The 13738-nt window shown below is 50.4% G+C and overlaps 1 protein-coding gene across 1 annotated transcript in view; it reads right to left on the bottom strand.

Moving 5' to 3' along the window:
- LOC129846471 (E3 ubiquitin-protein ligase SH3RF2-like) overlaps positions 1–13738 on the bottom strand; it is a 52821-nt gene that overhangs the window by 16713 nt on the left and 22370 nt on the right. Inside the window, exon 5 of the mRNA XM_055914416.1 lies at positions 2622–3149. Within this exon, the coding sequence (XP_055770391.1) occupies positions 2622–3149 (528 nt within the window). The remainder of the gene's footprint in view (positions 1–2621; positions 3150–13738) is intronic.

Below are 13738 nucleotides of genomic sequence, written 5' to 3'. Positions count from 1 at the left end.
CTCCACCCACCTCTCCTTCACTACCTCCACCCACCTCTCCTTCACTACCTCCACCCACCTCTCCTTCACTACCTCCACCCACCTCTCCTTCACTACCCCCACCCACCTCTCCTTCACTACCTCCACCCACCTCTCCTTCACTACCTCCACCCACCTCTCCTTCACTACCTCCACCCACCTCTCCTTCACTACCTCCACCCACCTCTCCTTCACTACCTCCACCCACCTCCCCTTCACTACCTCCACCCACCTCCCTCCACCCACCTCCCCTACCTCCACCCACCTCTCCTTCACTACCTCCACCCACCCACCTCCCCTTCACTACCTCCACCCACCTCTCCTTCACTACCTCCACCCACCTCTCCTTCACTACCTCCACCCACCTCTCCTTCACTACCTCCACCCACCTCTCCTTCACTACCTCCACCCACCTCTCCTTCACTACCTCCACCCACCTCTCCTTCACTACCTCCACCCACCTCTCCTTCACTACCTCCACCCACCTCTCCTTCACTACCTCCACCCACCTCTCCTTCACTACCTCCACCCACCTCTCCTTCACTACCTCCACCCACCTCTCCTTCACTACCTCCACCCACCTCTCCTTCACTACCTCCACCCACCTCTCCTTCACTACCTCCACCCACCTCCCCTTCACTACCTCCACCCACCTCTCCTTCACTACCTCCACCCACCTCCCCTTCACTACCTCCACCCACCTCCCCTTCACTACCTCCACCCACCTCCCTCCACCCACCTCCCCTACCTCCACCCACCTCCACCCACCTCCCCTTCACTACCTCCACCCACCCACCTCCCCTTCACTACCTCCACCCACCTCTCCTTCACTACCTCCACCCACCTCTCCTTCACTACCTCCACCCACCTCTCCTTCACTACCTCCACCCACCTCTCCTTCACTCCCTCCACCCACCTCTCCTTCACTCCCTCTATTGTTCACTACCTCCATCTGTAATAATGCTTCCCCTCCCTCTGGTTCATTCCTAAAACACATAGTCATAATGGTTCCATCCCCTAAGGTGTAGGGTGCCATTTAGGATGCAGCCCTTGACTCTCGTCTGACTCAATTATCCTTTTTAAAAACAGCCTGTGTTAAATGAACTAGTTATGGTGAAAAACAGCCTGTGTTAAATGAACTAGTTATTGTGAAAACAGCCTGTGTTAAATGAACTAGTTATTGTGAAAACAGCCTGTGTTAATGGACTAGTTATGGTTGTAACGGCAGTCTAGCTCTTCCTCCTCCTCGGACGAGGAGAGGCGAGAAGGATCAGAGGACCAATGTGCAGCGTGGTAATTAGACATAATGAATTTAATCAAACAAAACAAGACACTATACAAACTGACAAAACACACTAACCGTCACAGTCCCGTGTAGCACCAACACTGACACAGCAACAATCACCCACAAACAAACAGTGAGAACAGCCTACCTTAATATGGTTCTCATTCGGAGGAAACGTCAAACACCTGCCTCTAATTGAGAACCATATCAGGCAACACATTTAACCCAACATAGAAACAGACAAACTAGACACACAACATAGAATTCCCACCCAGCTCACGTCCTGACCAACACTAAACAAGCAAAACACATACGAACTCTGGTCAGGACGTTAAAATGGTGAAAAACAGGCTGTGTTAAATGAACTAGTTATTGTGAAAACAGCCTGTGTTATAGGACTAGTTATTGTGAAAACAGCCTGTGTTATAGGACTAGTTATGGTGAAAACAACCTGTGTTAAAGGACTAGTTATTGTGAAAACAGCCTGTGTTAAAGGACTAGTTATGGTGAAAACAACCTGTGTTAAAGGACTAGTTATGGTGAAAACAACCTGTGTTAAAGGACTAGTTATTGTGAAAAACAGCCTGTGTTAAAGGACTAGTTATTGTGAAAACAACCTGTGTTAAAGGACTAGTTATGGTGAAAACAACCTGTGTTAAAGGACTAGTTATGGTGAAAAACAGCCTGTGTTAAAGGACTAGTTATTGTGAAAACAACCTGTGTTATAGGACTAGTTATTGTGAAAAACAGCCTGTGTTATAGGACTAGTTATGGTGAAAACAACCTGTGTTATAGGACTAGTTATGGTGAAAAACAGCCTGTGTTATAGGACTAGTTATGGTGAAAAACAGCCTGTGTTAAAGGACTAGTTATTGTGAAAACAACCTGTGTTATAGGACTAGTTATTGTGAAAAACAGCCTGTGTTAAAGGACTAGTTATGGTGAAAACAACCTGTGTTAAAGGACTAGTTATGGTGAAAACAACCTGTGTTAAAGGACTAGTTATGGTGAAAAACAGCCTGTGTTATAGGACTAGTTATTGTGAAAACAGCCTGTGTTATAGGACTAGTTATTGTGAAAACAGCCTGTGTTAAAGGACTAGTTCTCTCTCTAACCCTGGCATTCCACAGAGATCTTGAGACAACAGCAATAGAGAGACAGTTGATGGGGGAATTCCAAGGAAGAAGATTATAACAAAAAGAAGCAGATGTAGGAAGCACAAAGTCAACACTAAGACACTGAGCCACAGAGTAAATGGCTTGAAGCTTTATCCAAAGCCTCTACGCTGCCCTGAACACAAACACACCTGAGGACTCACCTGTTGTGACAGGTGTCTGCCAGTTCTCTCTGAGTTTCTCTTTACGCGCTGTGAGGTCACACCTGAGCGTTGAGAGGAGCTGTGGTTGGGAGGGGGGGCGGAGGATTGGGACAGCTGGTGAACCTGATGGTTCAGGCTGTTGAGGGCACTGACGCTGGGTGGCTGCCCCCGCCCCTGGGTCGGCTGGTACACACTGTTGATGTTAGCAGGTTGTTGTGCCTGGGTTGATAGGTACAGACCGTTGATATTCGAAGGTTGTGTCTGGTTGGACTGGTACAGGGTGCTGCTGTTAGCTTGTTGCTGTTTCCCCTGGGTGGTGGTGGGGGGGTTGAGAGCAGAAATATTGGCGGTCCTCGTGGGGCTCTGGGTCGCCCCGAAGCAGGTTGCCCGGTCGGGGTTTGTTGAGTCACCGGTCCCGCTGTTGCTAAATCCACTCTCACTCCCGATCCCTGGGCGAGATTCAGCCGAGGAGTCACTCCCCTTCCAGGTCTTTCCCTCCAGAAGCTTGGCTGCTGCCTCTGTAAATGGCTGGGAGAGAAGAAACACATTAGAGGATCAGAGTGAGAGAACAGAGGAGAGAGAGAGACAGAGAGAGAAAGAGACAGAGAGACCGAGAGAGAAAGAGAGAGAGAGACAGAGAGACAGAGAGACCGAGAGAGAGAGAGAGAGAGAGAGAGAGAGAGAGAGAGAGAGAGAGAGAGAGAGAGAGAGAGAGAGAGCATAAATAGAGAACCCACTCACTCCTAATCTCCCAGTGAAAATAAAAGTGTTGATCACAAACAGAGAGGAAATTTTTCTTCCTCCCTCCTCCTTCTCCCTCTCTCAGCCTCTTTACCTGCCATCCCATGGATCCTCGCTGTGGTCTTCTCTGATCTGTGACGCAGCTGTTTTAAAGAGGCCTGTACTCTCATTCCACTGTGGTCTTCTCTGATCTGTGACGCAGCTGTTTTAAAGAGGCCTGTACTCTCTCACTCCCCAGCTCTCATCCTGCACTTGTTGGCTAGGGTCTAGGCTCTCTAGGCTCTCTAGGCAGTCATGCAGGCAGGCAGAAAAGCACCAGTTGAGAAATGCAGTCAGTCGTGACTGGTGTTAAGAGGAGCAGGAGGCAGAGTGGAGCAGAGCGATGCTGCTAAACAGGCAGAGCAGACGGGCAGGAAGGGAGGAAGGAAGGGAAGGAGGCAGGTAAACAGACAGAGAGGCAGGAAGACAGGCAGGCAGTGCTAATGCTCTCACTCCCTACAGTGATGTGCTGTTATACCATCCAAGCACAGAAAGCATTACTGTGTCCTTACGCTTCACTGCCTGACACTGGAGTATAGGAGAGGACGCAGGCTCAGAGAGACAGAGAGGAGAGAAAGAGGAAGAGGATAAAAGAAGGGTAGAGAGAAGGAGAGAACATAACAGGAAAACAGAGGGATGAATATGAAAGTCAAAAAGTGCAAAGAAGAGTGGAAGGTTAGAGAGGAGAAGACAGAAGAGAGGAAGGTTAGAGAGGAGAAGACAGAAGAGTGGAAGGTCAGAGAGGAGAGGAGAAGACAGAAGAGTGGAAGGTCAAAGAGGAGAAGACAGAAGAGTGGAAGGTCAGAGAGGAGAAGACAGAAGAGTGGAAGGTCAAAGAGGAGAAGACAGAAGAGTGGAAGGTCAGAGAGGAGAAGACAGAAGAGTGGAAGGTCAGAGAGGAGAGGAGAAGACAGAAGAGTGGTAGACAGGATAGGAGGAGACAGAAGAGTGGAAGGTCAGAGAGGATAAGACAGAAGAGTGGAAGGTCAGAGAGGAGAAGACAGAAGAGTGGAAGGTCAGAGAGGAGAAGACAGAAGAGTGGAAGGTCAGAGAGGAGAAGACAGAAGAGTGGTAGACAGGAGAGGAGGAGACAGAAGAGTGGTAGACAGGAGAGGAGAAGACAGAAGAGTGGTAGACAGGAGAGGAGAAGACAGAAGAGTAGAAGGTCAGAGAGGAGAGGAGAAGACAGAAGAGTGGTAGACAGGAGAGGAGAAGACAGAAGAGTGGTAGATAGGAGAGGAGAAGACAGAAGAGTGGTAGATAGGAGAGGAGAAGACAGAAGAGTGGTAGATAGGAGAGGAGAAGACAGAAGAGTGGTAGATAGGAGAGGAGAAGACAGAAGAGTGGTAGATAGGAGAGGAGAAGACAGAAGAGTGGAAGGTCAGAGAGGAGAAGACAGAAGAGTGGTAGACAGGAGAGGGGAAGACAGAAGAGTGGTAGACAGGAGAGGAGAAGACAGAAGAGTGGAAGGTCAGAGAGGAGAAGACAGAAGAGTGGAAGGTCAGAGAGGAGAAGACAGAAGAGTGGAAGGTTAGAGAGGAGAAGACAGAAGAGTGGAAGGTCAGAGAGGAGAAGACAGAAGAGTGGTAGACAGGAGAGGAGGAGACAGAAGAGTGGTAGACAGGAGAGGAGAAGACAGAAGAGTGGAAGGTCAGAGAGGAGAAGACAGAAGAGTGGTAGACAGGAGAGGAGGAGACAGAAGAGTGGTAGACAGGAGAGGAGGAGACAGAAGAGTGGTAGACAGGAGAGGAGAAGACAGAAGAGTGGAAGGTCAGAGAGGAGAAGACAAGAGTGGAAGGTCAGAGAGGAGAGGAGAAGACAGAAGAGTGGTAGACAGGAGAGGAGAAGACAGAAGAGTGGAAGGTCAGAGAGGAGAAGACAGAAGAGTGGAAGGTCAGAGAGGAGAAGACAGAAGAGTGGAAGGTCAGAGAGGAGAAGACAGAAGAGTGGTAGACAGGAGAGGGGAAGACAGAAGAGTGGTAGACAGGAGAGGGGAAGACAGAAGAGTGGAAGGTCAGAGAGGAGAAGACAGAAGAGTGGAAGGTCAGAGAGGAGAAGACAGAAGAGTGGAAGGTTAGAGAGGAGAAGACAGAAGAGTGGTAGACAGGAGAGGAGGAGACAGAAGAGTGGTAGACAGGAGAGGAGAAGACAGAAGAGTGGTAGACAGGAGAGGAGAAGACAGAAGAGTAGAAGGTCAGAGAGGAGAGGAGAAGACAGAAGAGTGGTAGACAGGAGAGGAGAAGACAGAAGAGTGGTAGATAGGAGAGGAGAAGACAGAAGAGTGGTAGATAGGAGAGGAGAAGACAGAAGAGTGGTAGATAGGAGAGGAGAAGACAGAAGAGTGGTAGATAGGAGAGGAGAAGACAGAAGAGTGGTAGATAGGAGAGGAGAAGACAGAAGAGTGGAAGGTCAGAGAGGAGAAGACAGAAGAGTGGTAGACAGGAGAGGGGAAGACAGAAGAGTGGTAGACAGGAGAGGAGAAGACAGAAGAGTGGAAGGTCAGAGAGGAGAAGACAGAAGAGTGGAAGGTCAGAGAGGAGAAGACAGAAGAGTGGAAGGTCAGAGAGGAGAAGACAGAAGAGTGGAAGGTCAGAGAGGAGAAGACAGAAGAGTGGTAGACAGGAGAGGAGGAGACAGAAGAGTGGTAGACAGGAGAGGAGAAGACAGAAGAGTGGAAGGTCAGAGAGGAGAAGACAGAAGAGTGGTAGACAGGAGAGGAGGAGACAGAAGAGTGGTAGACAGGAGAGGAGGAGACAGAAGAGTGGTAGACAGGAGAGGAGAAGACAGAAGAGTGGAAGGTCAGAGAGGAGAAGACAAGAGTGGAAGGTCAGAGAGGAGAGGAGAAGACAGAAGAGTGGTAGACAGGAGAGGAGAAGACAGAAGAGTGGAAGGTCAGAGAGGAGAAGACAGAAGAGTGGAAGGTCAGAGAGGAGAAGACAGAAGAGTGGAAGGTCAGAGAGGAGAAGACAGAAGAGTGGTAGACAGGAGAGGGGAAGACAGAAGAGTGGTAGACAGGAGAGGAGAAGACAGAAGAGTGGAAGGTCAGAGAGGAGAAGACAGAAGAGTGGAAGGTCAGAGAGGAGAAGACAGAAGAGTGGAAGGTTAGAGAGGAGAAGACAGAAGAGTGGAAGGTCAGAGAGGAGAAGACAGAAGAGTGGTAGACAGGAGAGGAGGAGACAGAAGAGTGGTAGACAGGAGAGGAGAAGACAGAAGAGTGGAAGGTCAGAGAGGAGAAGACAGAAGAGTGGTAGACAGGAGAGGAGGAGACAGAAGAGTGGTAGACAGGAGAGGAGAAGACAGAAGAGTGGAAGGTCAGAGAGGAGAAGACAGAAGAGTGGTAGACAGGAGAGGAGGAGACAGAAGAGTGGTAGACAGGAGAGGAGGAGACAGAAGAGTGGTAGACAGGAGAGGAGAAGACAGAAGAGTGGAAGGTCAGAGAGGAGAAGACAAGAGTGGAAGGTCAGAGAGGAGAGGAGAAGACAGAAGAGTGGTAGACAGGAGAGGAGAAGACAGAAGAGTGGAAGGTCAGAGAGGAGAAGACAGAAGAGTGGAAGGTCAGAGAGGAGAAGACAGAAGAGTGGAAGGTCAGAGAGGAGAAGACAGAAGAGTGGTAGACAGGAGAGGAGAAGACAGAAGAGTGGTAGACAGGAGAGGAGGAGACAGAAGAGTGGTAGACATGAGAGGAGGAGACAGAAGAGTGGTAGACAGGAGAGGAGGAGACAGAAGAGTGGTAGACAGGAGAGGAGGAGACAGAAGAGTGGTAGACAGGAGAGGAGGAGACAGAAGAGTGGTAGACAGGAGAGGAGGAGACAGAAGAGTGGTAGACAGGAGAGGAGGAGACAGAAGAGTGGTAGACAGGAGAGGAGGAGACAGAAGAGTGGTAGACAGGAGAGGAGGAGACAGAAGAGTGGTAGACAGGAGAGGAGGAGACAGAAGAGTGGTAGACAGGAGAGGAGGAGACAGAAGAGTGGTAGACAGGAGAGGAGGAGACAGAAGAGTGGTAGACAGGAGAGGAGGAGACAGAAGAGTGGTAGACAGGAGAGGAGGAGACAGAAGAGTGGTAGACAGGAGAGGAGGAGACAGAAGAGTGGTAGACAGGAGAGGAGGAGACAGAAGAGTGGTAGACAGGAGAGGAGGAGACAGAAGAGTGGAAGGTCAGAGAGGAGAGGAGAAGACAGAAGAGTGGTAGACAGGAGAGGAGAAGACAGAAGAGTGGAAGGTCAGAGAGGAGAAGACAGAAGAGTGGAAGGTCAGAGAGGAGAAGACAGAAGAGTGGAAGGTCAGAGAGGAGAGGAGAAGACAGAAGAGTGGAAGGTCAGAGAGGAGAAGACAGAAGAGTGGTAGACAGGATAGGAGGAGACAGAAGAGTGGAAGGTCAGAGAGGAGAAGACAGAAGAGTGGAAGGTTAGAGAGGAGGAGACAGAAGAGTGGTAGACAGGAGAGGAGGAGACAGAAGAGTGGAAGGTCAGAGAGGAGAGGAGAAGACAGAAGAGTGGTAGACAGGAGAGGAGAAGACAGAAGAGTGGAAGGTCAGAGAGGAGAAGACAGAAGAGTGGAAGGTCAGAGAGGAGAAGACAGAAGAGTGGAAGGTCAGAGAGGAGAGGAGAAGACAGAAGAGTGGAAGGTCAGAGAGGAGAAGACAGAAGAGTGGTAGACAGGATAGGAGGAGACAGAAGAGTGGAAGGTCAGAGAGGAGAAGACAGAAGAGTGGAAGGTTAGAGAGGAGAAGACAGAAGAGTGGAAGGTCAGAGAGGAGGAGACAGAAGAGTGGTAGACAGGAGAGGAGGAGACAGAAGAGTGGTAGACAGGAGAGGAGAAGACAAGAGTGGAAGGTCAGAGAGGAGAGGAGAAGACAGAAGAGTGGTAGACAGGAGAGGAGAAGACAGAAGAGTGGAAGGTCAGAGAGGAGAAGACAGAAGAGTGGAAGGTCAGAGAGGAGAAGACAGAAGAGTGGAAGGTCAGAGAGGAGAAGACAGAAGAGTGGAAGGTCAGAGAGGAGAGGAGAAGACAGAAGAGTGGTAGACAGGATAGGAGGAGACAGAAGAGTGGAAGGTCAGAGAGGAGAAGACAGAAGAGTGGAAGGTCAGAGAGGAGAAGACAGAAGAGTGGAAGGTCAGAGAGGAGAAGACAGAAGAGTGGAAGGTCAGAGAGGAGAAGACAGAAGAGTGGAAGGTCAGAGAGGAGAAGACAGAAGAGTGGTAGACAGGATAGGAGGAGACAGAAGAGTGGAAGGTCAGAGAGGAGGAGACAGAAGAGTGGAAGGTCAGAGAGGAGAAGACAGAAGAGTGGAAGGTCAGAGAGGAGAAGACAGAAGAGTGGTAGACAGGAGAGGAGGAGACAGAAGAATGGTAGACAGGAGAGGAGGAGACAGAAGAGTGGTAGACAGGAGAGGAGAAGACAGAAGAGTAGAAGGTCAGAGAGGAGAGGAGAAGACAGAAGAGTGGTAGACAGGAGAGGAGAAGACAGAAGAGTGGTAGACAGGAGAGGAGAAGACAGAAGAGTGGAAGGTCAGAGAGGAGAAGACAGAAGAGTGGAAGGTCAGAGAGGAGAAGACAGAAGAGTGGTAGACAGGAGAGGAGAAGACAGAAGAGTGGTAGATAGGAGAGGAGAAGACAGAAGAGTGGTAGATAGGAGAGGAGAAGACAGAAGAGTGGTAGATAGGAGAGGAGAAGACAGAAGAGTGGAAGGTCAGAGAGGAGAAGACAGAAGAGTGGTAGACAGGAGAGGGGAAGACAGAAGAGTGGTAGACAGGAGAGGAGAAGACAGAAGAGTGGTAGACAGGAGAGGAGAAGACAGAAGAGTGGTAGACAGGAGAGGAGAAGACAGAAGAGTGGAAGGACAGAGAGGAGAAGACAGAAGAGTGGAAGGTCAGAGAGGAGAAGACAGAAGAGTGGAAGGTCAGAGAGGAGGAGACAGAAGAGTGGTAGACAGGAGAGGAGAAGACAGAAGAGTGGAAGGTCAGAGAGGAGAAGACAGAAGAGTGGAAGGTTAGAGAGGAGAAGACAGAAGAGTGGTAGACAGGAGAGGAGGAGACAGAAGAGTGGTAGACAGGAGAGGAGAAGACAAGAGTGGAAGGTCAGAGAGGAGAGGAGAAGACAGAAGAGTGGAAGGTCAGAGAGGAGAAGACAGAAGAGTGGAAGGTCAGAGAGGAGAGGACAGAAGAGTGGAAGGTTAGAGAGGAGAAGACAAGAGTGGAAGGTCAGAGAGGAGAGGAGAAGACAGAAGAGTGGTAGACAGGAGAGGAGAAGACAGAAGAGTGGAAGGTCAGAGAGGAGAAGACAGAAGAGTGGAAGGTCAGAGAGGAGAAGACAGAAGAGTGGAAGGTCAGAGAGGAGAAGACAGAAGAGTGGTAGACAGGAGAGGAGAAGACAGAAGAGTGGTAGACAGGAGAGGAGGAGACAGAAGAGTGGTAGACAGGAGAGGAGGAGACAGAAGAGTGGTAGACAGGAGAGGAGGAGACAGAAGAGTGGTAGACAGGAGAGGAGGAGACAGAAGAGTGGTAGACAGGAGAGGAGGAGACAGAAGAGTGGTAGACAGGAGAGGAGGAGACAGAAGAGTGGTAGACAGGAGAGGAGGAGACAGAAGAGTGGTAGACAGGAGAGGAGGAGACAGAAGAGTGGTAGACAGGAGAGGAGGAGACAGAAGAGTGGTAGACAGGAGAGGTGGAGACAGAAGAGTGGTAGACAGGAGAGGTGGAGACAGAAGAGTGGTAGACAGGAGAGGAGGAGACAGAAGAGTGGTAGACAGGAGAGGAGGAGACAGAAGAGTGGTAGACAGGAGGAGGAGACAGAAGAGTGGTAGACAGGAGAGGAGGAGACAGAAGAGTGGTAGACAGGAGAGGAGGAGACAGAAGAGTGGTAGACAGGAGAGGAGAAGACAGAAGAGTGGAAGGTCAGAGAGGAGAGGAGAAGACAGAAGAGTGGAAGGTCAGAGAGGAGAGGAGAAGACAGAAGAGTGGTAGACAGGAGAGGAGAAGACAGAAGAGTGGTAGACATGAGAGGAGAAGACAGAAGAGTGGTAGACATGAGAGGAGAAGACAGAAGAGTGGTAGACAGGAGAGGAGAAGACAGAAGAGTGGTAGACAGGAGAGGAGAAGACAGAAGAGTGGTAGACAGGAGAGGAGAAGACAGAAGAGGGGTAGACAGGAGAGGAGGAGACAGAAGAGTGGTAGACAGGAGAGGAGGAGACAGAAGAGTGGTAGACAGGAGAGGAGGAGACAGAAGAGTGGTAGACAGGAGAGGAGGAGACAGAAGAGTGGTAGACAGGAGAGGAGGAGACAGAAGAGTGGTAGACAGGAGAGGAGGAGACAGAAGAGTGGTAGACAGGAGAGGAGGAGACAGAAGAGTGGTAGACAGGAGAGGAGGAGACAGAAGAGTGGTAGACAGGAGAGGAGAAGACAAGAGTGGTAGACAGGAGAGGAGAAGACAGAAGAGTGGTAGACAGGAGAGGAGAAGACAGAAGAGTGGTAGACAGGAGAGGAGAAGACAGAAGAGTGGTAGACAGGAGAGGAGAAGACAGAAGAGTGGTAGACAGGAGAGGAGAAGACAGAAGAGTGGTAGACATGAGAGGAGAAGACAGAAGAGTGGTAGACAGGAGAGGAGAAGACAGAAGAGTGGAAGGTCAGATAGGAGAAGACAGAAGAGTGGAAGGTCAGAGAGGAGAAGACAGAAGAGTGGAAGGTCAGAGAGGAGAAGACAGAAGAGTGGAAGGTCAGAGAGGAGAAGACAGAAGAGTGGAAGGTCAGAGAGGAGAAGACAGAAGAGTGGTAGACAGGAGAGGAGGAGACAGAAGCGTGGTAGACAGGAGAGGAGGAGACAGAAGAGTGGTAGACAGGAGAGGAGGAGACAGAAGAGTGGTAGACAGGAGAGGAGGAGACAGAAGAGTGGTAGACAGGAGAGGAGGAGACAGAAGAGTGGTAGACAGGAGAGGAGGAGACAGAAGAGTGGTAGACAGGAGAGGAGGAGACAGAAGAGTGGTAGACAGGAGAGGAGGAGACAGAAGAGTGGTAGACAGGAGAGGAGGAGACAGAAGAGTGGTAGACAGGAGAGGAGGAGACAGAAGAGTGGTAGACAGGAGAGGAGGAGACAGAAGAGTGGTAGACAGGAGAGGAGGAGACAGAAGAGTGGTAGACAGGAGAGGAGGAGACAGAAGAGTGGTAGACAGGAGAGGTGGAGACAGAAGAGTGGTAGACAGGAGAGGTGGAGACAGAAGAGTGGTAGACAGGAGAGGAGGAGACAGAAGAGTGGTAGACAGGAGAGGAGGAGACAGAAGAGTGGTAGACAGGAGAGGAGGAGACAGAAGAGTGGTAGACAGGAGAGGAGGAGACAGAAGAGTGGTAGACAGGAGAGGAGGAGACAGAAGAGTGGTAGACAGGAGAGGAGGAGACAGAAGAGTGGTAGACAGGAGAGGAGGAGACAGAAGAGTGGTAGACAGGAGAGGAGGAGACAGAAGAGTGGTAGACAGGAGAGGAGGAGACAGAAGAGTGGTAGACAGGAGAGGAGGAGACAGAAGAGTGGTAGACAGGAGAGGAGGAGACAGAAGAGTGGTAGACAGGAGAGGAGAAGACAGAAGAGTGGTAGACAGGAGAGGAGAAGACAGAAGAGTGGTAGACAGGAGAGGAGAAGACAGAAGAGTGGTAGACAGGAGAGGAGAAGACAGAAGAGTGGTAGACAGGAGAGGAGGAGACAGAAGAGTGGTAGACAGGAGAGGAGGAGACAGAAGAGTGGTAGACAGGAGAGGAGGAGACAGAAGAGTGGTAGACAGGAGAGGAGGAGACAGAAGAGTGGTAGACAGGAGAGGAGGAGACAGAAGAGTGGTAGACAGGAGAGGAGGAGACAGAAGAGTGGTAGACAGGAGAGGAGGAGACAGAAGAGTGGTAGACAGGAGAGGAGGAGACAGAAGAGTGGTAGACAGGAGAGGAGGAGACAGAAGAGTGGTAGACAGGAGAGGAGGAGACAGAAGAGTGGTAGACAGGAGAGGAGAAGACAAGAGTGGTAGACAGGAGAGGAGAAGACAGAAGAGTGGTAGACAGGAGAGGAGAAGACAGAAGAGTGGTAGACAGGAGAGGAGAAGACAGAAGAGTGGTAGACAGGAGAGGAGAAGACAGAAGAGTGGTAGACATGAGAGGAGAAGACAGAAGAGTGGTAGACAGGAGAGGAGAAGACAGAAGAGTGGAAGGTCAGAGAGGAGAAGACAGAAGAGTGGAAGGTTAGAGAGGAGAAGACAGAAGAGTGGAAGGTCAGAGAGGAGAAGACAGAAGAGTGGAAGGTCAGAGAGGAGGAGACAGAAGAGTGGTAGACAGGAGAGGAGAAGACAAGAGTGGTAGACAGGAGAGGAGAAGACAGAAGAGTGGTAGACAGGAGAGGAGAAGACAGAAGAGTGGTAGACAGGAGAGGAGAAGACAGAAGAGTGGTAGACAGGAGAGGAGAAGACAGAAGAGTGGAAGGTCAGAGAGGAGAAGACAGAAGAGTGGAAGGTCAGAGAGGAGAAGACAGAAGAGTGGAAGGTCAGAGAGGAGAAGACAGAAGAGTGGTAGACAGGAGAGGAGAAGACAAGAGTGGTAGACAGGAGAGGAGAAGACAAGAGTGGAAGGTCAGAGAGGAGAGGAGAAGACAGAAGAGTGGTAGACAGGAGAGGAGAAGACAGAAGAGTGGAAGGTCAGAGAGGAGAAGACAGAAGAGTGGAAGGTCAGAGAGGAGAGGAGAAGACAGAAGAGTGGTAGACAGGATAGGAGGAGACAGAAGAGTGGAAGGTCAGAGAGGAGAAGACAGGAGAGGAGAAGACAGAAGAGTGGAAGGTCAGAGAGGAGAAGACAGAAGAGTGGAAGGTTAGAGAGGAGAAGACAGAAGAGTGGAAGGTCAGAGAGGAGAAGACAGAAGAGTGGTAGACAGGAGAGGAGGAGACAGAAGAGTGGTAGACAGGAGAGGAGGAGACAGAAGAGTGGTAGACAGGAGAGGAGGAGACAGAAGAGTGGTAGACAGGAGAGGAGGAGACAGAAGAGTGGTAGACAGGAGAGGAGGAGACAGAAGAGTGGTAGACAGGAGAGGAGGAGACAGAAGAGTGGTAGACAGGAGAGGAGGAGACAGAAGAGTGGTAGACAGGAGAGGAGGAGACAGAAGAGTGGTAGACAGGAGAGGAGGAGACAGAAGAGTGGTAGACAGGAGAGGAGGAGACAGAAGAGTGGTAGACAGGAGAGGAGGAGACAGAAGAGTGGTAGACAGGAGAGGAGGAGACAGAAGAGTGGTAGACAGGAGAGGAGGAGACAGAAGAGTGGTAGACAGGAGAGGAGGAGACAGAAGAGTGGTAGACAGGAGAGGAGGAGACAGAAGAGTGGTAGA

Source organism: Salvelinus fontinalis, unplaced genomic scaffold, assembly GCF_029448725.1.
Source record: "Salvelinus fontinalis isolate EN_2023a unplaced genomic scaffold, ASM2944872v1 scaffold_0560, whole genome shotgun sequence".
Lineage (NCBI taxonomy): Eukaryota > Metazoa > Chordata > Actinopteri > Salmoniformes > Salmonidae > Salvelinus > Salvelinus fontinalis.
This window is presented reverse-complemented; position numbering and strand designations above follow the sequence as displayed.